At 31.7% G+C, this 27,462-nt stretch overlaps 1 protein-coding gene across 5 annotated transcripts in view; it reads right to left on the bottom strand.

The window, feature by feature from the left end:
- The window catches only part of PCDH11X (protocadherin 11 X-linked), an 800,197-nt gene that overhangs the window by 767,973 nt on the left and 4,762 nt on the right, over positions 1-27,462 (bottom strand). For 4 of the 5 annotated variants that reach the window (XM_074323530.2, XM_074323532.2, XM_074323533.2 and 1 more), the window contains exons 2-3: positions 2,413-2,518; positions 1,653-1,711 (exon numbers count right to left, since the gene is read on the bottom strand). The exons of the other annotated variant lie outside the window; for it this stretch is intronic. In XM_074323530.2, the coding sequence (XP_074179631.1) occupies positions 1,653-1,695 (43 nt within the window). In that variant the 5' untranslated portion in view covers positions 1,696-1,711; positions 2,413-2,518. The remainder of the gene's footprint in view (positions 1-1,652; positions 1,712-2,412; positions 2,519-27,462) is intronic. 5 annotated transcript variants of the gene reach the window in all.

Raw genomic sequence — 27,462 nt, 5'->3', positions numbered from 1 at the left:
TGTAGGAAAATAAAGATTAATGATTTTGTGAAACATTACATACAATAACCAAACCAAAACAACAGACAACAGTAAACCTCCATGCGTTGCCTATTAAAATATATAGAATCTAAACATTGAGACCTAGCATTCAAGGTACTTAATTAGTTGCTTCCAACATATGTCTTTCCCATTAAATTATAACCCATAACCTTCCCCCATCAGCCAAGCCAACACCCACACTTTAGCCATAACATTTTCACTTCCTCTCTGGTCATCCAGGGTCATCATCTGCTTCGGGGCATTTCACAACTAATTTCCTCTAAGAAACTTTCACAGGTTAACATTACATGGGCAATACCTGAATAAGCATACAAGGAAGGATAAATGTAAGTGCTTAAGAGACATGTTAGACAACAACTATGGAGAAGGTAGTCAGTAAAATTTTGGAGCAATGAGTCTTGTTTTTTTACCTTTAATTTGGAAAAAAGTCATTAATAGTCACTGTGTGTCATGTACATTCAAGTAGCACATTCACTTAGTCACCTATTCTTTCTCCTTCACCCCTTAAAAGGTGTACAGAATATTGTTTTGAACTGAATGTCTTGTTTAATAAAATTTTTTTTACCTTGGTTTAATTTGGCTTTGCTATCTTAATGGTAAACTGCCACTAGGTAAACATGGACTGTGTTGCCTTTTTGTTTGTTTTTTTAAAATTCTGCTCTACTATCTCAAGTTCTTTTGAAAGCAAGCCTGGTACAAACACATCATTTTTTGTTTTAATTAAAATTTATTGGTGTGACAATGGTTAGATAAATACATTATTTTAAAAAGTAAAATAGATTGTATTATTATATCACAAATACTGTGAGAAGGTGAGGGGTACACTGGAGGATATGTTAATCAATAAATCTACAAACAAATTATTTTTGAAAGAAAAAAAAGCCTCCCATGACAGTTTGAACGTTATTTCAAATTTGTTTAATAGAATCTTAAACAACTTTTATTCATTTAATTGGAGATTGGGAGGATGTACTACTAGCTTATTTAATCAAATCATCATCTTACCAGTTCAAGAAAGTCCATATATTTATTCATTAGGACAACCTTTTGTTTGCTAGTTTGGTATATATTTGTTGAGTACTTTCTCTGTACCAGGCATTGGAAATGCAAGAATAAGGAAAAACAGTCCCTCTACCCAGGGTGCTCACAATCCACAGAAAAGATATTTGTTCCGAAAATAGGTACTTCTGTAACTTTTCATTACATGAATAACTAATGGACATAATGACATCTCTGCATAATCCAAAAGTGTCTTTAAGTCTTCGTAGGTTACCAACAGTAGGGCTGTACTGTTGTACCTTTTCTCATAATTGAGTTATTTTAGAAATTGACAATACGTTGATGACATATATAGTCATTTACTGTAATTGTGGGATTTTTGTTGTTGTTGTTTTATGTTTCTCCCCACATGGTATCAATCAGTATATTGAAATAGAGCTTTCCTTTTCCCTTCATTCATTCTCACTGTTAACATTTTAAGCTTGACAGAAATCTTTTAAGAAAAATGTCATTCACTAAAAATGGTAGTTCAGATAAAATTTGTACTCCTGAAAAGACCCAGAGGAAGTGTGACTTATATGGTATTGAATATATATATATATAAAACTCACCTTGAAATACCTGCATTAAAACCCACTTTGGCACAGTCCTCATAGTGCTCTGCAATCAGCTGTGGGGTGGAGGATGAAAAGAGGGAAAGGAAGAAAAAGATCTTTGCCTCCAGTACAATGTAATCAGTTGAAACTTAAGTAAAATAGATGCACTAAAAAGATAGGGCTTCAATAACCTAATACTATGCTAGGTGGGAGTTTCCACAGCAGGACGTCCAATGTCCCTTTAATTTTAGGGACAGAATGATTCCGTATTCCCCGATGGATAAAGGACTGTTAACAGCAAACCATTAATGACTCTGAAATGTAGTCACAAATATTCTAAAATTTCAAAATGGAGCAGTCTCTGCTACCCTTATTTGTCTGCTAGGGGAAAGTTAAATAAAAATATCATATCCACTAATTGGACTTTCTCCCTTGGACTGTTACTACAGTTCAATAAACGTAACACATAGAATTGGGAATCTGCAGTAGATTTATGAAACAGTAGAATGCATAGATTCAAGGCACTCAATATGGAGTAGGTGTGAGCCTAGCCCCATTGCCTAGTAGTATTTATTTTCTGAAGCTGAGAAAAGTGGTCGTACCTTGAATATTAATCACATATTATGTCACTAACAATTCATAATTAACTACATATTAATTTCAATTTTCTTCAGTTGTGAAACTGATCTTAACTATAATGCTTCCGATACCAATTTATACTATCTTAGACAGGAATTTCTAATTCTGTAAGGAGGATAGCAAAACATTGTCTCACCCAAGCTTGTCAGCTTCTTCACAAGACTACAAAGTTGAGAGCAGCTGAGGCAAGACCTCTCTGGTATGTGATCTGTGGAATCCTTCTTACTCACAAAAGGGTTTTCCTGTGGTAGGTCAAACACTTTGAGTTGGATTTCAAGAAATCACAAATCTAAATTCAACAAGTAGATAACATGACAGAGGTTCATCATTATATGGCAGAGTCCTCCAATTTGCTGTAATGGTTACAAACCAAGCAACAGTTAATGTTTTTTTTTTAGTACAATTTTAGAGTTGGGAAAAGGGAAAGTAAGGCATAAAAGTGTGCTTTCAATATGATATCATGGATCTCTCTTGGATTAAAAAACAAAAAGTCCACACGTTTGGAGGAAGGGTATGCTGGAAAAGTATTTCAAGGCTTTGAATAAAAGAAGCTTTAAAATTTTTGAAAAGCCAGCTTACACTGTTGCATTCTTAGTTCTAATTAAGTCAGATCTGTTAAAGCATTTAATGCATATTTATACAGAAATTTTGGCAACTTGCTAACTATTTATATTACACATTGAGATTTATATTGGTATTGATAAAAAATAGAATTTAAATGAAAATATAATTAGAATGATACTGATATAAATGTTCCTCTTTAGGGGATAAAATTGCTTACATTGTAAATGACTGCAAGTTATACTTTTTAACATGGGAAATGGAAATCCTGTTCCTTATTACTTCATGATTATGACCTTCCTAAAATTCCAGAGACATGCGTTTTTCACATCCATTTCTTTCTAGAGCAATGCTGTCCAATAGAATGTTCTGTGATAATAGAAATATTCTATATCTGCATGTTCCAATATGGTAGAAACATGTGGCTATTAACCACTTGAAATGTGGCTAGTGCAACTGAGAAAACAAATTATTAATTTTATTTAATTTTAAATGAAATGCTCACATGTAGCTAGTAACTACCATATAGGACAGCACAGTTCAGAGGCATTTTATAGTCTGTATTTAAGGTATGCATGAATTTACTTAAGGAAAATGTGCTTTGTTAGGATATTCCATCCTCTTCCATGCATCCATCCATCTATTCATCCATCCACCTGGTTGATTAATTTTAAGCAACCTTAGTGTGTAAAGCACTATGTTAAGTTTATATAACAGAGAAGATTTACACTATGTTAGTTGTGTATAGTGGGAGAGATAGGACAAGACTTGTACAAGAAAAATAATACATTGAACAGGCTAACTGACAGGGGGAAAAAAGCAAAGTGCTATGGGAATATCGAAGAATAAAAACACTCTCAGATAATGAAATTAGGAAGGGGCTCATGGAAGATGTAGTTATCTCAATGTTTTTGTTAAGCGGTAGAAGATATAGGAAGGATTGTAAGCAAAGAGATCTCAAGACAGAAAAGTCTGGACTTTTGTCTGGAAAGTGGGGATAAAGAAGAGGGAATACTACAAGGTGTTTTAAATCTGAGTGACTGAAAAGGTTAATACCAAGAACAGATAACGTAAAATCAAGAGGATGAACATGTTTTGTAAGAAAATATTGAGGCTGAATAAGAGAACATATTTTAATCTGAGATCTTTATAAAAGTTATTTGATTATAAAAAGCTACTTGTTATAAAAGTGATTAAAATGAGTTAAAGTGTTAGCCATCAAATTAAATTTATATGTTAACTGTAATTGTGTCAATGATAAATAAGATCAAGGTGGAGGTCAGATATGCTTAAAGAGAACTCTAGTAAAGTGTGATCATCAATCATCTATCTAAACTTCCTTCTTGGCTTCTATATTTAAAGACTAAAGGTTAGGACAGCTACAGTAAGGGGAGCCAAATGCACACATATGTGAATTTTCCCTTAATCCCTGTATAGAATTCTTCTTGAGCAGAGTCAGATAACCTAAGATGTATCAAAATAATTTCATGCCCTAAGTGAGTGCCTTAAATTCCTCAAATAGTATTGTATCCTGTGTTAATCTAAAAGCAAAGATCAAATTTTGGGGAAGTAGACATCTTTATCATGTGATGTATGTAGCTAATCAAATGCCATAATATAGAATCTTAGTGATGGGTTTACTGATGCTCAGACCTACAGTGTTTTTTTTTAATATAAATTTATTAACGTGTACTAAATTTGAATAAAAGTTAGCATTGATCTAGGGAGATCATTGTTATTCCTGTTTTGCCTCTCTGAATTAATGTTTGCTGTTTTGACAAGAAAAAAATTTTTGTTTCCTTTGCAAATAAAGAAATTCAGATTTTTATAGTCTGAATAAAAATTATTTTAAATAATCAGGTATTTAATATAAATATGTAACTAGTTTGAATGTACATTGATTTACTGGAGACAGTCAGGTTTGATCTCAGAATTCAATAAAGAGCAAGTCTATAACAGGATAAAGTTATTTTTATACCTGAATTTTCATCTCTAGATTCATAAATTGAACAGATATGGGTGTTATTTCTTTTGAGGCAATTAAGATTTCCAAAAATTAGGTTAAGATGAGTGCTCATTTTTTCCATTAATAAGAAATTTGAAAGTTGAGAAATAGTGCCTCTTTATATTTAGTATTTTGTAAACTAGTCAGGTGCAGTTTCTGACTTAGGGGCTATGTCTGTGTAGGTAATTTTCTGCCTCTAGAATGATATATGAGGATCAAGAGGTTGTGAATATACAGTTTGCTGATATATGGATTCTTAACTCCTTAAATTTCTACCCCCTAATCAAAAATATCTTAGCTTGTCCACTAAAATGTTATTTTGGTAAGTGAATTAAAATACTATTCTGATCTCTCTCTCTCTCTCTCTCTCTCTCTCTCTCTCTCTCTCTCTCTCTCTCTCTCTCCCCATCTCACACACACACACACACACACACACACACACACACACACACACACCATTTTTATTACTAATTAATACCATAAATGGCAAATGTCTGAGAACTATCATATTTAGCTCCTCAAATTACTTTTGGTTCTCAATAATGCAGCGTGTTAATGTGTCTAATTCATTCCAAACAAAACACTGAAGATATAATTGTCTATGAGAAAAATTCTAATTAGTAATTGACTCAGCACATTTAGGATATGTGTGTTTTAAAGGTATTTGCTTTGAAATTCAAGATGAAGTTGCTCTATACTATGGAAGCCAAAATATAGTTTATTGTGGAGAATAGCTTCCTCTTTGATAAATTCTGTTACAATAAAGCTGGGATGTCCAATACTTAATGCTTCGAATCCTTCTGTTTTCATCCTGCTAGCTTGATGACTTACTAGTAAATTTGTATAGTTGCAAAGTGAAGCAAAATTACTTTAAAGCCTAAGCACATTTATTGTAGGAAAATTGGATATTGAGTGAAATACCATATTTCAGGTACAACATTACTACAATGAGCTACCTGCTAAGTGTTCAGTCTAGCACTACTAACCATAGTGTGTGTTGTACAGAATAGCAAAAGGTTGTGCAAATTTTCAGGTGTAGAAAAAAATAGAGAGCACAGTAATATTATAAGATGTTTGAAAGGTTAATAGAAAGCAATATGCCACTTTCATAAGTTACTTTCTTTTGGTTGGCTAGACTCATTTTCCTCAATACACATAATGAAATTCCATGACTTTTGTCCACGGGGTCCCAAGAATTCACTAAAGAATATTTGGGATAAAACAAGTGACAAAACTTAAAAGAACTGTCATTCATAAGTACTTCTAGGTGTAAGAAAGTTATTCTAATGGATTTAAGGTTAAGAGAAAGTCAAGCAAACAACCACATGGCTAAAAGAGCATAAAAGGCCTGACCTAAGATTTTGCTAATATAGGAGAACATCAGAAAAAGATGACTGGGAAGAGAGGAAACCAACATATCAGCTAAAGGAAACACACTGTGCTCACTCCTTCAACAGTCTCCAGTAAACAACCAGCTTCATTGGTTGATTCAAGCTTATGAAGTAATTTATCAAGTCCAGTTAATGTCTGTCTTAGGTATTGATTCTCCCTGTTCATCTTTATATCAATAAGGGTTACAGAAAAGTTTCCGTTAAACTATTTATGACTATTTGAACTTTGTTGAATTAGGAGTATTTATCTCATTGCCTTTCCCTTATCTTTAAATGCACAGGTCTATAAGACCACATCCTTGATGTTTTTAATGGTAGAAAATCTCCATGTTTATTTAGATTTCACAGAAGCCATGAGTAAAATGTTGTTTACTCCCTGCTCTTCTGTACATGTTCAGATGTGATTGCATGGATACAGTTGGTAAGGAAAAACAATAAGGATTATAGAAACTAGTCCCTGTCAATATCGAGAAAGTTTCTGAAGTGTTTGTAGTTGTATTTTTCCTGCACTCAGTAACTGTGGTTAACTACCAAATTCCACATTGCCTATTATCCTTCCACCAGTTTAAGCCTAAACTTAAACTCAAATTTTAACTTGCTTATGCAAATTAATTTGCATAGAGAAATTTGGTTCATCAGTGAGATCAAAATTCTCTTCACCTAGGTGCCTTATTAGATGAAAAGTAATAGGACAAAAGAAATTCCTACAGGTTAGGTAACTGAAATTTACACTCCTTTGTATTTTCCATCTTGAGAAAAGTTTCTTTTGTAGTTTCAGATTTCCATGGGCTACAGTTTTTTAAACAGGTGTACTGTGGAGATTATGACAAATCTCTACTTAGAGAATTTAAGATATCTAAGAGAACTGTCATAACCATGAAAGGTGAGAAACATCAAATGCCCATTCTCTTCTTTTAAAACAAAACAACTTTTTCTAGTGGAAATCAAACCCTTTAAGTGGCTGTGCTTTAGCAAACACGAGATATCAAGACATTCCTTTACTTTCATACTCTTTATTCTTGTATCAAGCTTTATTTTTAGGATACCTCAGGACAAGGGGAAAAACATAAAAATTTCTTCCCAATTTTCAAATATTAGTAAGTCCTTAGAATGCTCATTATAAGTAGATCGAAACATTCAACCACATGTTATTACAAAGACAGTTGATTGAAATCAAGTTTGAATAGCACCTTTTCTTCTCTTCCCTCACTTATACTATACTGCTCATCTCCCCCACTTTATAGTCCTTTAAGTTTTTCACATAAAATATACTAAATTATTCAAGAAAACAGTCCTAGATATTTCACTTATCCAATGTCACGTTCTTATTACCAAACATTGTTTCCTTTTATTTTAGGGTAAGCATTCTTTTAATTTCAGCCTGTATCTATTAATCCTGATCACTTATTTTAATGTGAAACTCCTCTAAATATAATACATGTAACCAATGAACATTACTGTGAATACAGTGTTTCTGTCCTAATAGTAGAGGCTTATAATATTTGAAATTTCTTTGAGATAAGTTACTACAAATGCTGGTTAAACACACACACACACACACACACACACACACACATATGTATGTATGTATGTATGTACGTATGCATATGTATATATGAAATATACAATATCTAGATCAAGACGGTCAAATGTCTAGTCTAAAGAATGCCCAAAGACTGTGTTATAAAAACTACATTTTGGAGAAAAACAGAGTTTGGGGCCTCAAAAATTCTTCTTCTATGTGTATTTCTTGATTTGTGGAGAAAGGGTGACTAAAATTCAGCAAAATAACTACATTTAAGTATGTTATAAGCATTTTTTTAAAAATAGATCAAGTAGGAAAAAATTGGTAGAGAAATAAACTTAAATCTAATTATTTTATATTCACACAAAAAAATCTTCCTTAAAATAAAACTTTGTGTATTCATCATTTTTAATATATCACAAAGGGAAACTGCAATTTCTAGGAGTAATGGCAGCTAAGTGATTTTTATCAGTATTTTTCTCACTTCAGTTTTCATAAGTGGAAATTGCGTATTTTTCTTAGCCATTTTTCTGTTGGTTATATCTACTAGTTTTCAAAACTCTCTTGACTTTATCATGTTAAAAAAAAAATAAAAGAAAAATATTATTCTTGGATCCATCTCTAAGACCAAGTAAAGTTCCTCAGCAAAATCAGTCTTTCTAAATTGGATCAAGTAATATGTCTTTAAACAAACGTCTTTTATCATGTCACTTTATACTATTCCTATTATTACTATATTATGTGAATCTTTTAAAAACTTGCATACTTAGCTAGGTTATTTCCATACCTGGTGACTCAAAGCTAAAATATTTGAAAATATTTCATTTATAATAATTACACTTTAAACTAACCCTGTTTGACCAAAGTGATCAGTTTAGAAATAAAAAAGCATAAAAGAAAGGAAACCCACAACTATATACATGTTGATTGAGTAGTCATTTGAGAATGAAGTAACATATTTATTTTAAAACAGAATTTTTTCAGATAAATCAATAAATACATTACTAAAGACTTATAAACAATTAAAATAAATTAAAAATTTGACCTAGTAAAATAATATTTTAAGCAGTCTGTAATTTTTTTCTTCCTCACTGGTTAATTATAAATGAGCAGAACCACTTTAAATATAAAACTGCTATTTAATATTTTGTGGCATTCTTGTTGATAAACAATTTTCTGAATCACCATAAAAATCCAAATTAAAAATGGCAACTTTAATGATATAATATCCTTTAAAAAAATTTAATAATTTTTTTAAAGGAATGCTGATTGATTTTACTAAGAGTCTGAAAAGACTTGCATTTGGTAAAAGGGAGGTCTTGTCACATTAACACTGCATAAGCTGTCAAGAAAGAATATTCTTTATTTCTACTGACTATTTTCCAGCACTACCACCAATTCAAGAAGTGTAAAATTTCCACTATTTAGCAAACAGTAGGTTTTAATCACATTATCTATATGTGATTGAAAAAAAATCAAGGATATTGGATAGTTCTCCACTCAGGCTATTTGAACTCCTGCTTCTAAAATTATGTACAAACAGGGAACTTCCTGCAAGTCATGATCCTATTAAAATAAAATTTAAAGGAAATAAAGACCCATGTTTCTGCAAATTATTATAGTGACAGATATTTTGATACATTCAGCTGTTAGATTCATCTTAATACTACGTCTAATGTATATAATCAGTTATTAAAGTAATAGTAGTTACCATTTTATTGATTTCTTATTGAATGCCAAGCACTATGTTCAGTACAGTTAATACAACTATCGTATACTGTATGTACTGTTACTGTTACTTCCATTTACATATGAGGACATGAGGTTCTAAGAGTTTCAATAACTTGCCCAAGGTTTCAGAACTATTAAGGTAAGCAGCTAGAATTTGAAGGAAGATTTATCGGACTCCAAAGCTTAAGCTGTTAACTACTACGCAGACTTTATATAAGACAAAATATGTTTGTGTTCACTTACATTAAAACAAACAAACAAAACCTAGCAATGTCTTGGAATTAGAATCTGGATCGAGATTATCATGAGGATCACTCAGTAAAGAGTTGATATGTATGAAAACGTAACTAGGAAAAATTGGAAAGGTACTTGATGGCAAAAGATTTTGTTATTTAACTTTTTCTTAGAAATAAAATTTTCTGATAATGGGTAAATGATAATATGGAGATCTCATAACATGTGTTTCTATAATCCATATTCAAGTACAAACACTATAAATCTTCTGTAGAAAGAAATAGTATCTTTTGATCCAAATGCCTATCTTCTTATTAGAAAAAATGTCTACTCATTCAATAAGTAATTGAATTGAAAAATAGATTTACTTGATGCTACATCTCATTGAAATTGAAATTGCATAATCGGGTAATTTGTACTAGGGACATTTAATGGAACTGGGATTCATTTTCGGGAACTCATGTGAAAATTAGGTCAGAAGTCCCAACTTTACAAATCTCACTTTCTCGAGAAAAATGCATTATTCATAAAAATTTCTCCAACACTAATTTTTACTAAAGCCTTATGTAATGATCTTGACAAATCTGCATATGTGAGGAGTATATTCAGGGAATATCTCCAATGATAACATTATAATTGTGGAGTTATTAACAGTAAAGCTATGATTTCTGCCTTTTAGTAAATCTCCTGGACTGTGGTCTTTGCCTATTAGGTTGAACCATATGAAATTGCTGATATTCAACCAATTTTGACATGAAAAATAAAATTTTGCATGTTCCTACTTTATTCTACGTAGATATTTTAGTCAGGCTTTCAACTAATATTCAATTCTCCATATAAATTACTATGAGGGAAAATTAATTCCAAATATCTAGGGAATATGCAAACTAGGTGTGCAGAGAAACTTATTTAGAAACTTATCAAAATAGTTGGGTCTCTTAATAATGTAACTTTGATGTGGAGTGAGCAGCAGGTTGCTTACATAAATAAAGATAAATTACTTATTTGTGATAAAGGCACGACAGACAATATAAAAGGTGTGCTAGTGAGAAGCAGGAAATAATAGGGATAAAAAAATGAGTTTTAGTCAACAGAATTAATTGAATCTAAATCAACGTAGTTAACTGTAAAGAAAAAACAGCAAAAGTAATTCAAAGACAAGCTGGAAGAAAATAAAGAAAATTGCCTGTATTTAATTTGTGGATTTCCTCTGTGGTGGAACACAGACTGTCAATAACAACTTGGAGAGACAGGTTATTCCATCTCTTCTATTGTATGTATGCAGGGATAATATTTGCATGTGAATGACTGTTCTTTAAAACAAAGCTATTAAGGACTGGAAGAGTATCTGCCCCACTTAAAGGACGACCAGTTTTCTGAATTCCCTCAGGTAAGTATCTTCTCTAGTAACCACTTCTTCAAGAAAGCACATTGGTAATGTATCAGTGTGTTTTCAAATCAGTCAGGGTTTTATTATTTCATTTATATAAATGTTTTACATATTTTGGCCTCTGATTCTTGTCTACCAAGTATCTTTCACTTATATTGCCCGTTAAGTGTGACTGTTATGTATCTAACACCTGGAGGACTGATAACAAATGTCATTTTTTATACAGTCTGAGAGCCTAATATTTAAAGAGTCTATGATGAATCTATTTACACAGTGCAAATCTTTTTGCAAAACAATTGATATTTAATGTGTGGACATAAAAGGGGCCACATGTTAAACCTGATAAGCTCAGGAGACTGAAAGTAACCAGTAGGATGGTGTGAACAGTAAAATTCCTAACTAAGGTGGGCCAGGGCAGGAAGTCACATCTTTTAGCCTGAAGCTTCCTTGACAAAGGTCAGTCTTCACCTTAAGTGAGCTTATTTTCTTTTTGTATCTAAGATAACCTGCCCTTGGAATGTCAGAGTAATCCCTTTTTCCAGACCAGAGCAGGAAACTATAGAATCCCTCATTATTATTCTTGCCCCCTGATTACCATCTCTAGGTGTTGTAAAAAGTGAACTATTAACTATTCTGTACCTACCTAAGTAGAAGTACCAGTCTATCCAATTTACTTTTACCCGATCCCAGAGATTCCTCCCCCGCCCTGCTTTCTCCCACCCCCTTAATCTACCACCAGTGGATTTCACATAACCCTCCTCCTTTGATTCTACCTATAAAATAAGCTGCAAACCGCCATTTTGCAGAACATTTTCTCAATCCGTTGAAATTTTGCGTCCCGGCAATTGTCATCAGTTTGGCTCAAATAAACTCTTATAAGCTTTCTCTTAGGCTGGATGGTTTTTCTTCAACAAATGTTACATTATGTTAATATCACATATGATTTTAGTTCTATTTATCTAGTTTTAAAATATGTAGTTTTATATGAATTTACTTTTTAGATGAAGTTTTAGAGTGTGTGTATCACTTCAAATGAAATTAAAATATGACTTTCACTAATGAAAATAAACTTTATTTCATTCTGGAAAATTATGCTTGGCTATTTCTTTTCTTTTAAAAGTAATCAAGTGTAAATCTACCATTTCTATGCAAATGTTTTTCAGTTTATGTTGAAGAAATTTCTATTATTCAGGTACAATATGTGGCCCATCTTACTTTTGTTAAGAACTTAAAAATGAAAAAACCCTCCTTGCAACTCCAGAGCCTCTCTCGTATTGACTAACACAGGTATAAAATAAGTGTTTCTCTTTAAAACTCTTTTAAGTTTTGTTTTAAATTCTTCTGAGCTAAATAAGTAACCACCCTACTTGTTAAAATCACTTTATTTGAAGCTCAGATGGGATAATAAACTTTTTTAATGCAGCATTTCTATGTGTTTTAAAGAATAACTTTTTAAATTTAAACTAAATATTCCTAAAAGTTAAATATAAGCTATCATATGCCTTAAACTAAATGATCAACTGAATATATTTATGATAACATCGGTTTTAGTTTCTCCTTTTTTGAAGTCAGTGATAACAGCAGAAGAGGTCTTAGTTTTCAAAAGAAAGCTATTGCTGACTCAAATGCTAGATGAAACAAATTGATACATAAACATAACGGTCCGCATAAAGAATTATCTATCTTGGATCACCTTTTTTCAAAATGCTAGGAAAAAATCAGTATATGCTTATATGTTTGTTTTATTTATAAGGCAACATTTAGATATATAAATCAAAGCTTTATTCTCCTGGGCATGTACTCTTTTATTGTGCATCTCCCAGACAACTGAGAACAAGCAAGGATCCAAAAATCACAGTATGGGACAAATATTTCCTTAAAGAGCCCAGGAACATATACCTAATTGTAATTTCTTTTTTTTTTAATTTTAGAAAAAAGGAGACCATTTAAAAGCAATATAATAATAGGGGTTTTCAAACACTGTTTTTGGCATAGATGCACATGTGTAGATGAACAGAAATAGAAAACAGAGTGATTTGTAGTAAAATATTTAATCTTTCAACAACTCACTTTATGAAGAAAGATGGGTGAAGGTTCAGTGAAAGAAAGAAAAAAAATAGTAGGAGGAAAGGATAGGGGATGGAAAGTTGAAGATTATGAAAAGTGCTGGGCAAAAAACCTAATGAAATCAGGTAAATTTCTGAACTGTGTGAACTGGACAGCTTTCTCTCACCTGGGATATGGTGATTCCTGTTACTAATGGGTCAACGTGCTGCCAGTGTGGAGACAATAAAAATTATTTGGAATTGGTTATGTAGATGGAAACTTAAAATACCTAGTTTGTGTTTGCATGATTAGTATATATGATAATTTCAAAATTTTATTTAAGAATAAGTGTCTTATCATTATGTTACCATTTGTCTAAGCAAGAATATATGGGCATATGTATCCACATATGCTTCTACATAAATCCTAAATTCTAACATATAAATATATGCATACATCATAATTCTACAAATGAACTTGTAATAATATTTACAAAAATATACAACTTAGTTATGTACCAACACATCTGGTTTTATAACATTATGTATAATACTTAATTTTAAAAACTTATTTAAGAACATGTTAGTGTTCAGTGTTTGCGATCATTTATAAATATAAATATATAGCATTTAAAATATTTAAAGCCTCATCTTTCGGTTCTATTGTTCTGAGTGTTACAATAAATTAGCGTCTTATGACTTACTTTCACAGACTGTTAGAAAAATTGTTCAATGGCCATTACTTTTATTTCACAACCAGGAAACTGTGTGGGTAGTTACTCAGAAATTCATACTAGTAAATCAAGTGAATGGTCAGAAAAATCTTCTTTTGGGAATCTTTAAACAGCCTTATTAGGTCCATTTCCATCATTTACACACTGTACAAAAAAAAAAAAAAATTAAGTTTGACTCCTCCTCATAACAGTCTCTTAGTGAATATTTCACATTCACTCTTGTGAGCTGAGCACAATGCCCCAATAGAAATGGAGTCACTTACTCAACAGAACTACCTATGTTTATAATTTATTATTTGACTGAAGGATAATAGAAATTTTAGTTGCAGATATATCTTTTAAAATTAGTCAGAAAATGTAATAATTTGTGTCTTGGAGGCTATGGATTTAGTTCACATCTCTATGCAACTCTGTGGAATAGTCTTCTAAAATTTCTATTTTAAATTCCCACGGTTGCAAGATTTTTTTCAAAAAACAGCATTCAGGAAAATATTACAAAATATAGAATTAAGTCAGAAATAAGCTAATCAAAGTCTCTGGAGAGGGGTAGGGATTGACTAAGTATTAATTGGTGATATATGAGAAGGAAAATATAATAATCTGGGCCTAAATATTTATTTTTAAAAATATGTTTTGAGTATATATGTAAGTATGATTTCTTATACAATTTCAGATATTAAACACATTAAATATATTAAAGAAGAAATAATCCATGTCTGAGTAAAACACATACCGATAAAAACTGAATTCTTACAGCACCACTGCTATCTGGTGGTAATATATCCTAATATCAGGAAGACAGCCTAAGTTCTACAAAATAAGGTCTTTTTTGTGAACACTAGAATTCTCAAGTAACAAAGTGGTATTGAATATTAGTAAGATAACTTTTAGGTATCATTAAAAATAAATTTATATTTGTCTATATCTAAGTTGAAGGCGGTTATGTATCATAAATTTTAAAAGGTGTGTGTGTGTACTTATATTTTTAAAAAGTGGTTCCATATTTTTCAAGATTTAAAAATGTTACTGTAATAAAAAAATGCATAATGTTTGTCTACTAGAATGAGTCTATTTAGGCAAAATTCCACCATACTAATCTTCCCTGTTCATCAAGCAGAGGCATGCTTGATGTTTTATTTTTGCACTGAATTTTTATCATTATTGCATTATAACAATGTGAATTATTAAACAATAAATCCAGAATATATTTTAACTTTTGACTAATCTTTGATCAATATTCTTGACTCACAGTTTTCCATCCTGGCTGATAAGCCCTAAGGATATGATTAAAGAATAAGGAATTGGTGTACTTTATTTGTCTGAAGTAGAAATACAGACTGAATTATCTGGACAATAAGACTAATGTCCACATAAAAATAAAACTAGCAGTTAGTTTGGGAAAAAAGTCACTTAAAACGATTGATTGAACGAGGTGTGATAGTACACAGATGGGGATTGTAAGTAAATTCAATTCTCCTTTTGTGGTTCAAGAGAATGTTAGTGATTTAGTTGTTTAATGCTGTGAGTCATTTTATCCTTTTAGTATTTTTCCCAGCATTATGTATCAGGATTCTGAACAGAGACTAGAACTGAAAGCTATTATTTTAACTTGGGATTGTCCAAAAAATATCTTAAAAATCAAAATTGCTACATGCCTCTAGATCAAACTTATCAAATTTCTATACAAATGAAATAAAGATGCAACCATATTTGATGAGAAAGATTATAAGCCACCTATAATTTCAATTTGTTTACACTGATTATATAATCTATAACAAAAATGGAATTATCAAAGGAGAAAGCCTAGGTTTTAAATTAGACCAGTAAAGTGTATATGTCCACATTTTTCAGGGTATAACTGAATTGATAATGACAGGTGATTTTATAGATTGAATATTTCCCCTACCATTAAGATGTCCAGAAAGGAAAAAATACCTTAATATTTAGGTAATATTAAAAATCTTAATATTAACTAATGTAGATTTTTGTTTCCTCAAGGCATGGTGTTCGACAGCTCTAATACAGTTAACTAAGCTGGGAAATAGACATAATATAAAACATTTGTTTAAAGAGAAATAAAAAGTAAAATATCCATGTACATAGTCATTATTAATATAGTGAAATGATATTTCAAAAACATAGACAAAAATAAACTTTTATTTATCACTGTGGCTAAAATTCTGGTCAGTGAAGTGAAAAAAATATATATATATACACATATATATTTGTGTATATATGTGTGTGTGTGTGTGTGTGTGTGTATATATATATATATATATATATATATATATACATGATTTGGTACCTGACATAGCTATTTGATATCTGCATAAGTTTGGTCAAGTTTCAATTTCCATATTTATGACATGGAGATAATTAGAATACCTCCTACCTCACAGCGGTATAGATGTAGACGTTTAAGATAAAGATAACTAAAGAATAAAGGAGGCTTTTGATTAATTTGTACCAACTGAAAATATATACACAGTGATTATCAAGTGTGCAAAAAATAATTGTTGTGGGTAAATGTGTCTTTATATTTTAACCATAACCTTGGTTAAATGGATTTTTTCAGCTGTTGTGAACATGTTAAGTTTTGAGAATCAGCTTATCAAGTAGGCTTTTTCTAGAAAAGCTAAGAAAATATTATTAACGATTTTTGTCTTCTTTTAGTATTTTAGCAGTTTGGAACTCAACCTGTGTGTCTTCAGTAGCTTCTGAAAGAAGATTCTTCTATGTTTATTTTTTTACCACATAGCTAACATTTCAAAATTTATCTGTATAATAGATTCAAAACAGTCATGCTATTAAAAAGAATCTATACCTAGAAACCTTCTCTGTAAACCAAATTAAGTGAAATACATTCAAATTATTTCTTAAATGAGTTTAAGAATTTGAACTATGCAGAAGGAATATACGGCTCTGGTAACAAAGAAAAGAAAATATAGATCAATAACTATGGAAGATAAAATATTATCTTCATAATGAAATCTCTTTATGTTTTGGTGGAAAAGATATAATCTTATTTATGTAAAATAAATTTTCATTCAAATTACAACTAGAGCAAAATACAACTGAGGTTGCTGGCTTTTAGATTGTTTCCTTACATTTAACCAAAGTTGTTAATTTATATTTTGAAAAACAGCATGACTTTTGAAGATGTATTTGCTAAGCCAAAGTTTGCAACTCCATTCCATTAATCTATTAAAAGCCTGATGTGTTAGACATTTTTAGCAGGAGAGAAAACACCTTTACAATGAACAGGGGAAATAATTAATCTTCTGTAAATAAGCAAACGTGTTTCATAAATTGGATACTTCATAGTGTTTATGGAACATCAAAACTTTACATTAATGTATGTTGGGGTCCTAAATAACAGGAGACATGCTATTAAAATGGAGATGACTATAAAACTGTTCTTATAGTATTGCTTCAAATCAAAATTCTTGGATTTAAGACAGATTAATGTTGCAATACAGCATTATAGTGAAATGTCAGTAAAGTTTAAATTGCAGCAAACAAACATCATGTAGAAGATGTATCTAACATTCAAGATGTAAATTATTTAAAATAAGAAATTGTCTTATAAAATTTAGGTTTTTATTCAGAAAAAAATTGTCAATGAGTTAATTAGTCTTTATTCAAAAGGAGTCACCATTTTTGCTACTTAATGCACTTTTGTTTTGTATTTACTCTCCAAATCTATAACCCAAATTAGTTGTAGCACTTTGGGACATTTCAGGCTCTATGCCCATTACACATCTAATTTTCTATTATTTATGTAAGCTCTTTTACTATGGTAAGAGATGTGACAACATGATATAGTGAAAAGCACACTGGCCAGGGAGACCTAAATTCTACTTCAGACTGTCACTGAATAGCTTTTGTGACCTTGGGCAAGTCATTTTAAAAGGAATGGAACCTTCTAGAAAACAACAAATATCACCTACATATAACTGATCACAATTCACTTAAACAATATTCCTGTTTTTATTAAGTTGCTTCAGAAAAAGGTACAAGTTATACACAAAGACAAAATTTCCCAAATTATGAAAGGAAAAAAAACTGAGTAAATTAGAGATCCAAGGGTATTCCATAAGATCTACGAACATGTATTTCACTGAAATATTTCTACTCTATCTGGAGACAATAATAATGAGAACAACAGGAAAATACTAAGAGTGTAAAGCATAAGTGTATTTTTTATCAAAACAGAGCTAGTTATGAGTTACCTCAGCATAGTGCTAGTTCCATCAAGCCTGAGATCTCACCACAATTTGCATTTTTTTTTTCACAGAAATGGGGATAAAAATATCTGCCCCACCTAACTCACAAGGTTTTTGAAGTTTTAGATGATTGTAAATTAAGTCTTTTGTCAAACAAAAATTTATAAATATCAACTTTAAGTAGAAGAACTGCAATTTTAAGGAAACATTACAATAAGGATAGTGTTTGCCTTTTATATTCAGTAGCACTTTGGCAGAATATGTCACCGTTTATATTTTTAAGTCTACTAATTTTCTCATGAGATTCATTAAAGAAACTAAACAGGGCTTGCTTCTCTGACAACAAAAGATATTTTTGTAATACCTTCTAATAATCTAGTTCTTCCAAGGGAAAACGAAGTGTGATCTCCCAGTGGGTAAAATTACTCAGCCCAAATGGTTAACGACTATTACAAAAATCTATCTTACAGAAATGCTTGAATACAATTTAAAGAAAATGCTAAACCTGAAACCTCCCAAAGTTCTGGCTTGCAACCATTGCGAGGACTTCGAGCAATACCCCTTAGTTTATTACCTAACATTCTATTTCTAAGCCAAACCATAGCAATAATAGATTTTCCTTTTTTCTCCCAAATATTGTCCCTCCAGACTTATCCTCTCAAATATTTTCTATCTTTACAGAGAAAGAAAACTCTTAGGAACTTGGATCTAGTTTCTGAACCTATTTTAAATGAGAACGAAATCCTCATTTCACCCTCCAGCCCCCAAAAAAGGCTTATCAATTTACCATTTGAGTATTCCTCTCCTGTTCAATTTGATCACATCCTTATTGTTTAATCCACTATTACTATTGTATCATTGTATATTTATGTTATCATGTGTTTTAAATTACTAAGGCCAGGGATATTATCTGAATTGTGCATAATAAGATTCAATGAGTGATCACCAAAACTTACTATTACAAATTCAAAACTCTTAAAAGATTAAATGTAATAAATACATTATTAAACTTTTCCTTAATAGTATTTGGACCTAAAATTTTAGTATATACCTTGGCCGATGGAATGAATATTGTTGCGGGATCATAAGGACAAGGGTTTAGTGCTGCCTCTGACACTTAGTAGGCATGTGACCTTAAGAAAAAAAAAACTTGCCTGTATCCCTTTCCTCATGTCAAAAAGGTATAGTACCTGTTTCACCACATTGTTGTGAGACTCAGATGAGATAAAAATCTATAATACTTAAAATGCAATGAAAACAACCTGAAAATTACAATGTAATCATCCACACAGTTAAAATCTGGTAGAGTGCCTTTCATAGTTACTGAAAAGTACTATTTGAGATAATTTATTTAGATTTAATGCAGACTCATGATAAATTTTGTTTTCTAAAATTAATTGTTTTTGTTTTCAAGAACTCAGTAGTTTCATTTACCTCAAAAGCATGTTCTTGGGTGATTTAGTTGCTATCATTAGTGTATGGTATAAGGAAGACAAAGTATAATAACATTTCAAAGGAAATATTAAACATTATGTTCTCAGAGTGTCTTCCATTTCTTTGAATGATGATGCTTGCTTGAGTTGTCAATCTTCATCCTAGAACCTAATTTTAACTTGGAATTCTAACACTTTTCTGTTGAATATAATCTACCCAGTTCCTTAGTAATGCTCTTACTAATTTTTGTCATCCTGTCATATTATTAGCAATCATAAGTACTTCAAAATTTAATGTACATTATGTGGAATTTTCTACTGGCTAATTGTGCTTAATCTTCACTGCCGTCTCTTTAAAATCTCCATGAAAATTCTATGACTTACGATTAAAATTTTGTTGAGATAAACAATATTTTCCTCTATTTTGTATTTCCAATATTAAAAAATCTCATTCTATTAAGATGTATTCATAGTGCCTCTAAAACAGGAAAAAGGTGAACTGTCAAAGTTATGTAGCTGGATTTGATTACTCTAATTGACAGTTTTGCTTAATATTTTTAGCATTTCTAATATTCGTTAGATGAGTCCAAGAAATTATCTCATATTTTTCTTCCAGTTGTTATGAACACAATGAAATAGTCCGATTTTTCACATTGTGTTCAATTTTATATAATTTTTGAGTTCTAATGCTATTGGTCATTAATTCAATTTTTTCTCATTCTGTCTTAAGGCATGAACAGCATTTTTTATACAAGTGCTATTTTACTTTCTATAGAGTGACTTTCTATCCCTAGTCTTTGAAAATAGAATTTGAAGAGGTCTGTTACTTTTCCTGTTTTTTGTTTTCTTTTGCTTTTCGTATTTCTCTTTTTTTGTATACTTTGGAATTTCCCCCTCAAAAAAAACAAAAACAAAAAAACAACAACTGGCTGCTATACATGCCTCCTCAGGCACATGGAAAGAGTCTATGCTTAACATTATTAAATAATGTTAAGAGTAATGAAATCCAAGGCAATTTTGGCAGACACCCAAGTTCATCTAGCACTTACAAAAAAACATTTTAATCCAATTGGCCCTTTTGTTCACTGGGATCCGCAAGTTGCCACCAAACAAGCTCTGCTGTTGCTATTAAAGTATCAGAGCTTAGAGAAGACCAATACAGTTTCAACTGGGAAGGTGGTGGCTTCTGAATCCCAATGCCACAATTAAGACATGAATGCCAGCTTTGAAGTGACAGCTTTTCAGTTGTTTCCCTAACCCACCAGAACTGGATTGTGCCTCGTGACAAACATATTTTAAACACTTAAACTTGACTTTTTCAATAGTTGATTTCAACACTTTGTTTTAATTTGATGCTGCTTCTATACTAAGATTAATTGCACATAAAGAAATGGAATTATGAAGATTTCAGAGATTGATTACGAATGAAAAATTCACTTGGATTAAATAGCTATTCTGCTGTAGTCTACAAGTCTAGGTGTGATGAAAGTAGTTAGGCAGTGTGATGTCTAATTTACCATTTGTTGCTGCTTTGAGGGGAGTTTGGGGGGATAATAAAATAACTCTACCAAGTCTCTTCTGTCAGTGTTGGTGTTGTTGCCCTGAAGAAATGTCAGATACTAAAAAAGAAAAATGTCTTCAAATTAGGTAAATAAAAATTTAATTGGTACTTTATTCTGATATCTGAATGATTAACTGATATGTTCATTTTCAGTATTTCACAAACTAATATCTTCAAGAATCTGTACTATATTAAACTGCTCAGAATTTTGGGATGTATTTGGAAAATGTTTCAAAACTATTGGTGAGCTATTGACACTGTGTGGCCAATAGTTTTCTTTTTTGAAGTGGTAGAAATATATGTATATAGTGCTTAAAAAACAGATTTGACTGTAAAATGAGCAAGCACCTGGTTTTTATTCTGCACTACAATTTCAACTGATATAGTTACACCAAAAGTTAAAATCAATTTTAATATCCAAATGCAATAATTGTATATCATTTTATTTTTTTAAAATCTCATCCTTTGCAAAATAGCTACATGGAATCCTTTTTATGTCCAACCTGTCACCTTTGGCTTGCTCCAGCTTTTTCATACTTGTTACTAGATGAAGAATTAGCCCCTTGTTCCTAGGTGTGGTTTGAGGAGCAGTAGCATCCATAATCCGCGCCCCCAGAACTTGTCAGAAATGTTGAATTTCAGGCCCCACCTAGAATCTTCTGAATTAGAATCTTCATTTTAACAAGATGCCCAGATGACTGGCATGCACATTAAAGTTTGAGAACCACAGGAATAGAATATAACTTCCTAGAACTGAAGTTTAAAATAACAAGTCATTAAAAGTGATAGTGATTGATTAGAAATTGTGTACTGACTCTCTTTCTAAAATGCTTTGATTCTGTTGGCCTTACAGTCCCATATTTCTTTACTCCTGTATGCAATTCTAAGGCATTCAGAATCCATATGCTATTTAATGGATTCAAAGTCCCTCCTTCAAATAATCCTGCACTGCATTCATCGCATTATATACATAAACATCATATATTGTAACTGCTTTATCTCCTGAGTATTCAAATGGTTCATGGGCTAAGAAAAGTTGCAAGACAAGTGTTGCTATAAGAACTGGAGAGCCTGACTGAAGGCTAAAATACCAATGTTAAACTGAGCAAATTTTTTCGTGGTGTAAAGAGTTAAGACAATGAAAATCCTGCTAATGACCATAGACCAAACTCTGATGTAAAAGTTTTCTCCTATTAGCTTGTGTGTGTTTATTACCTATTTTTAAGCCTCTCTTTTGAAATGTAATGCATTTACAAGTTTTTGAAATGTTTTAATCATAGTAAAACTAGCAAACACCTATCAAATAACAGTTGAAGTATTGCAAATATATAGTATTAGAAATGATAGAGAGAAACCAGACTAAGCAGTTTCAAACACGTTGCATATTTCACACTAAACTGAAAACCCAGCCTTATCACCTAACACTCTTCTTCACTTGATTTCGCCCTTTTCTTCTTTTCTTCCCCTTAGCCACAAAGTAAAATAAATCAGTCTAAGGTTATTCAGGAAAGAAAGGAAAGCTTTGTTTTGGCATATTTTGTCTGCTTACCTTTGCCTGACCCATACTCCCTAAACACATACACACAAATAAACCTCGACACAGGCAATAAGATCATGCAGCAAACAGACCAAAGTTCAGAAAATTCATTTAAAATCTGTCCCGAATTATATTAAGCCTCAGGGAAACATAAATTTAAGGTTTTAGTTAAATGTGCATTTATAAAATAAAACCATCCTTTGAGGAATGTATACTTCTTGCCATGTTAACTAAATGAGTTTTTGAAGTCATTTTTAAAGAGTTAAAATATTTATAAAATTTAATGCATTGATACTTTGGTTCATTCTCCTGGCATTCATGTCAAGACTGCATTTTGCATGTTTTATAACATAATATGCACAACACAGGTGGTTTTAATAATCTAAATTCAAAACAAAGTGTGGAAAACAATGTTTTTTACATCTGAGTCAGATTGGGAAATTGTCCAGCTTAATAAAGCCAAAGAAATAAACAAGTCTTGGTTATATCTAATGTTCTGATAAGGTACAAAACTGTTATTGTATTTGAGCAAAGTAGGGAACAAGTAAGGTTGTAGAGTAAATTGATTAATGCTATTACCTAATAACGTAGGTGAGCTCCTGTAGCACTCATTTCACATCTCTGAGTCTTATTTAGTTTTTTATTTTATTTTATTTATTTATTTGTATTGGGGAATATTGAGGAACAGTGTGTTTTTCCAGGACCCATCAGCTCCAAGTCAAGTAGCTTTCAACCTAGTTTTGGAGGGCGCAGCTCACTGGCCCATGTGGGAATTGAACCAGCGACATTGGTGTTATGAGCACTGCGCTCTAACCAACTGAGCCAACTGGCCACCCTGAGCCTTATTTTTCTTATTTATAAAATGAAGGGGTTGGACTAGATCTTTCTGATCCCTTCCACTTCCAGAGTTTATGAAACCTGGACCATATTTAGTGTACTGTACCACCTGACAGTATTTGTTGAAATTAATTTAATGTGACTATATATATATTACTTTGTTGACGTTGTTGCTCATTGTTTTTTGCCCAATCAGAATGTAAGCTTCTCAAAGTAGGTACTTCATTAAGGGCTACCCTTCACATCCCAGTCCAACCTCCACGACTAAAGAATTGCAAGTATTCTAGACAAGCATTAGGTTTTAGTTATCGATAGTTGATGGATCAATGCAGTGAAATTGGTAATAGTTGCAGAGCCAAGGGAAAAGGAAAAATTGCTTTATGTGTACTGCTTTTTGTAAAATATCACTTTTTTTTTTTTCATTTGAAAGCGCCTTGAAATAATTTACAATTTCCTCATTTTACTTTTGGGAAAACAGTACTCCAGGGAGATGAAATTATTTGCCACAAATCACTCTCTAGATACGAATAAAATATAAATGATAAAATACCTTGTGTTCACACAATTTAAATAATCCTTCTGGTCTCATTTCTAGTACCAAAACCACCAGATAAAGGAGTTTATAATCCTTATGACAATAAGCAATGATTTGCATATTGGGAGTTTAACGTCCTTTTGGTATGATACAAACCTACATGCAATGGATTCCCAAAGACAAGTTGCTTCAAAGATGGCACGGCAGAAGAAAAGCACTATTCAAAAATCATTGGCAAATATTCCTTAAAATAAATTATATGTAAAAATATCGATATGCTAAAAGAAAAATGAATTAGGCTATAACACTAAATATTTGCCACATTAAATAAACTTAAACTTTATGGAATGTCATCATGATGGGTCATAATTCGAACTATTCCTATAAATAAAACAGAGGAAGTGTATGAGCATCGATGATCATCAATGATCATGTACTGTTAAATTTCTATACTCCTGCTATTTTATCATATAATTTTTATAGGGTTAGTAAAAAAAAGACTAAATAGGAGGAGAATATGATACAAGTAGCCAGGTCATTGATAAACTTATTTAAATATACTTATTTTCAGATTTTTATTTTTTAATCCAAGAAGTGTTTTTTTTTGTTTTTGTTTTTGTTTTTTGTTCTTTTTGTGTTTTTGTGTTTTTTTTTCTTTTTACATGCAGAACTTTGAGAAAATATACTCAAGGGAATGAGAGGTGAGGCAGTGTTGGGAAAAGCCCTAGTGTGGAGACCGAAAACCAACGATCCTTTATATGCTTCCCCTCTTACTAACTGAAATGCCTTACAGATCTAATTTTACTTGTCTGACCTCCAGTTTCCCTATGAAAAAATAGTTATAACCATGCCTTCTTTTTCTACTCAAAGTTTTTATGAGACTGAAATAACACATTTATTTTTTAAATTATATAAGATATAGGATACTGTACGAATTAAAAGTATTAAAGTAAGAAAATGAATTAAAACAAAAGTGTGGCAGAAAACTTGTTTTTTGTTTTCATTTCATATGATGACAGTAAATTTATTGTAAAATCAGTACAAATCTCAATTTGCACTCTAATCACTTAAAGACTTAAAAAAGAAATGAATTTCCATTTAATTAAATCCATTAAATTAGTTTAATTATTTTCATGCTAAAATATATCTGACAGTAATAAAATAGTTTGTATTGAAGAAAGAAAAATCCTTTCCCAGGATTTATTCTCTTCTTTCTTTTTTCTTTCCTCTTTTTGTTTTCCGAATTCTACACATTCACAATGAGGAGATTAGGTGGGAAAAAAAATCGCTATTTCAAATCTAGGCTGGAAATGACAACTATAGCCATTGTCACTCTTCGTTTCCAATTTTATTATACTGATTTGATGCTTAACACATTAAAGACAATCAAAAGGGCAGTTTAAATCTTTGATCAGTTGAGGATTTTTAGACTGCAAAAGATAATCGAAGCATTTATGATTTCTGCCAAGTCACTCTTCTAATTCAAAAACCATAATTGAGAAATATTTTTCATTCATTTTTTTACTGTCTGATAATGAGCATGCATGAAGTCTTTCCACAGGTGTAACCAAATCTCAAAAGACTTTTAATCCTAAAATAGCTTTCTACATGTAATAAACTGGTGCCTTACAATTAATGTTGCACAAGGCACAAATCTTGAGGGATCATGGCATATAGGCTTTTGATGGTTTCTCTTAATGAAAGATTACTACATTTTAGGGGCAATGTCCATCGGATGAACTTCTATTAAAAAATAACAGTTTCAAATAGGATTAGATTAATTTGAATATTGCAAGCCAGTCTGGAATATCAAGCCATCTTACCTAGTTTTCTTCATTCTGGATACTGAATGATCAATAAAGTCTTCAGATTATAGAACTCTGCTCAGACAATGACATGTAATTTGGAATGCTATAATATAAAGTCAATCCAATTAAATGTACTTATATATTTTATTTGTCCCAAAGGTAAAATTTACATATGTCATTGACGAAAGAATGCAGTGCCTATTTTTAAGACATACTCTTTCCTCCCTCCCCAATTCCCAATGATGTTCAGCCAACTCCAGTACTTGTGAAGATATGGACGATCTGAGAATCGCCCCTTCTCCCCTCCCACACAAAAATAACTTCTAGGAATGCAGTAAAAATCAAGGGTTCCTTTGCCTCTAAAGACTGACGTAGTAACTGCGTATATTGGTATGAACACGCTTTGACAAGGCTTTAAAATCCTGCGTGTGTGTGTGGGGGGGTTGTCTAAGGGGACACTCTCTAAAAATATTTAAATTTGAGTCCCACAAAGCAAAAAGGAGACTGGAATAAAACTAAGAAACTTTTACTGAAAACATAAAAGGAATGACCCATGGGAAGAGGACACACCAGAAAGAATGGGATGCAGAGAAACAGTTTCAGGAGTGTGTGGTGAGAAATTCAGGAAAGGTGGAAATACTCCCCAATGTACGATATTTAAATCCCTAGTTGTATCTAAGGGGAAACAGACATTTGCAGACATAATAAAAATGTAACAAATCTGAGGAATTCCACTATAAATCTTGTTTGAAATAAAATAGCAAAAGACACACACAGACAGCAAGAAATCTTTTTTGTAAGGAAAATTTGATAAATCTGTGAGTTTGAAGTAGAGGTTCCTTTTTTTTTCAGCTTCTTTGAGGTCACTGAAGGGTGGTTAGTAGGAAGCATAAAATAAAATGGAAATGTAGAGAGAAATTACCTACGTAGGTAACACAGGGAAGGAGGGAGAGCAGACTGACATGAAAAGGAAAAATAATAGAGATAAAGGTGTTTTTTGCTAGTGCCTAAGAGGAGGAAAAGCCAAGGTTAAAGGCCTTTAATTGTTGGTACAGAAAGCCCAGGCGGGCAAGGGTGGAAGAGATGATATACATAGAGCATAGAGATGATGCAGGAAGGTGTGTGGAAAATGGGGCGTGGTGGGGATAACTGGTTGCAAGTGGCTGAAGTTTACTCTAATGGTAGAAGACTGGGAATTTGGAAGGCTGGATGGAGAATTTGAGATGAGTACAGTGTAAAGATATAAGTGCATAGATGACTATGAGTGAAAAAAAATTCTTCCTCAGAATAGCATTCCTTTTTTTCTTAGTTCTACTGTTATATTTTAGGTCCTCTTTACTCATTTGTCCTCTTTTCTGGATGCTAGAGTATCTTCTTAACTTACTTGCCTCCACACTCTATTCTGATGCATTAGTTTATTCAAATATTCATTTAAAGACAAACAACCACTATTTTTTTTTCCTGTTGTATACCATCTACTACCCAATTTTCTCACCTGGTTTTGTTGTTGTTTTTAAATAATTGTTTGAAAAATCTTCAGAGGTGGCCTATAGCTACAAAATAAACACATACCTCTCAACTGTATAGTGGGACATCAGCCCCCCCCCCCACACCTTTCCTTACTTAGTTTGTC

Source organism: Rhinolophus sinicus, chromosome 18 (assembly GCF_057876585.1).
Source record: "Rhinolophus sinicus isolate RSI-liver-muscle chromosome 18, RSI-T2T, whole genome shotgun sequence".
NCBI lineage: Eukaryota > Metazoa > Chordata > Mammalia > Chiroptera > Rhinolophidae > Rhinolophus > Rhinolophus sinicus.
The sequence above is the reverse complement of the archived record's forward strand: the minus strand, read 5'-3'. Positions and strand labels throughout refer to the sequence as shown.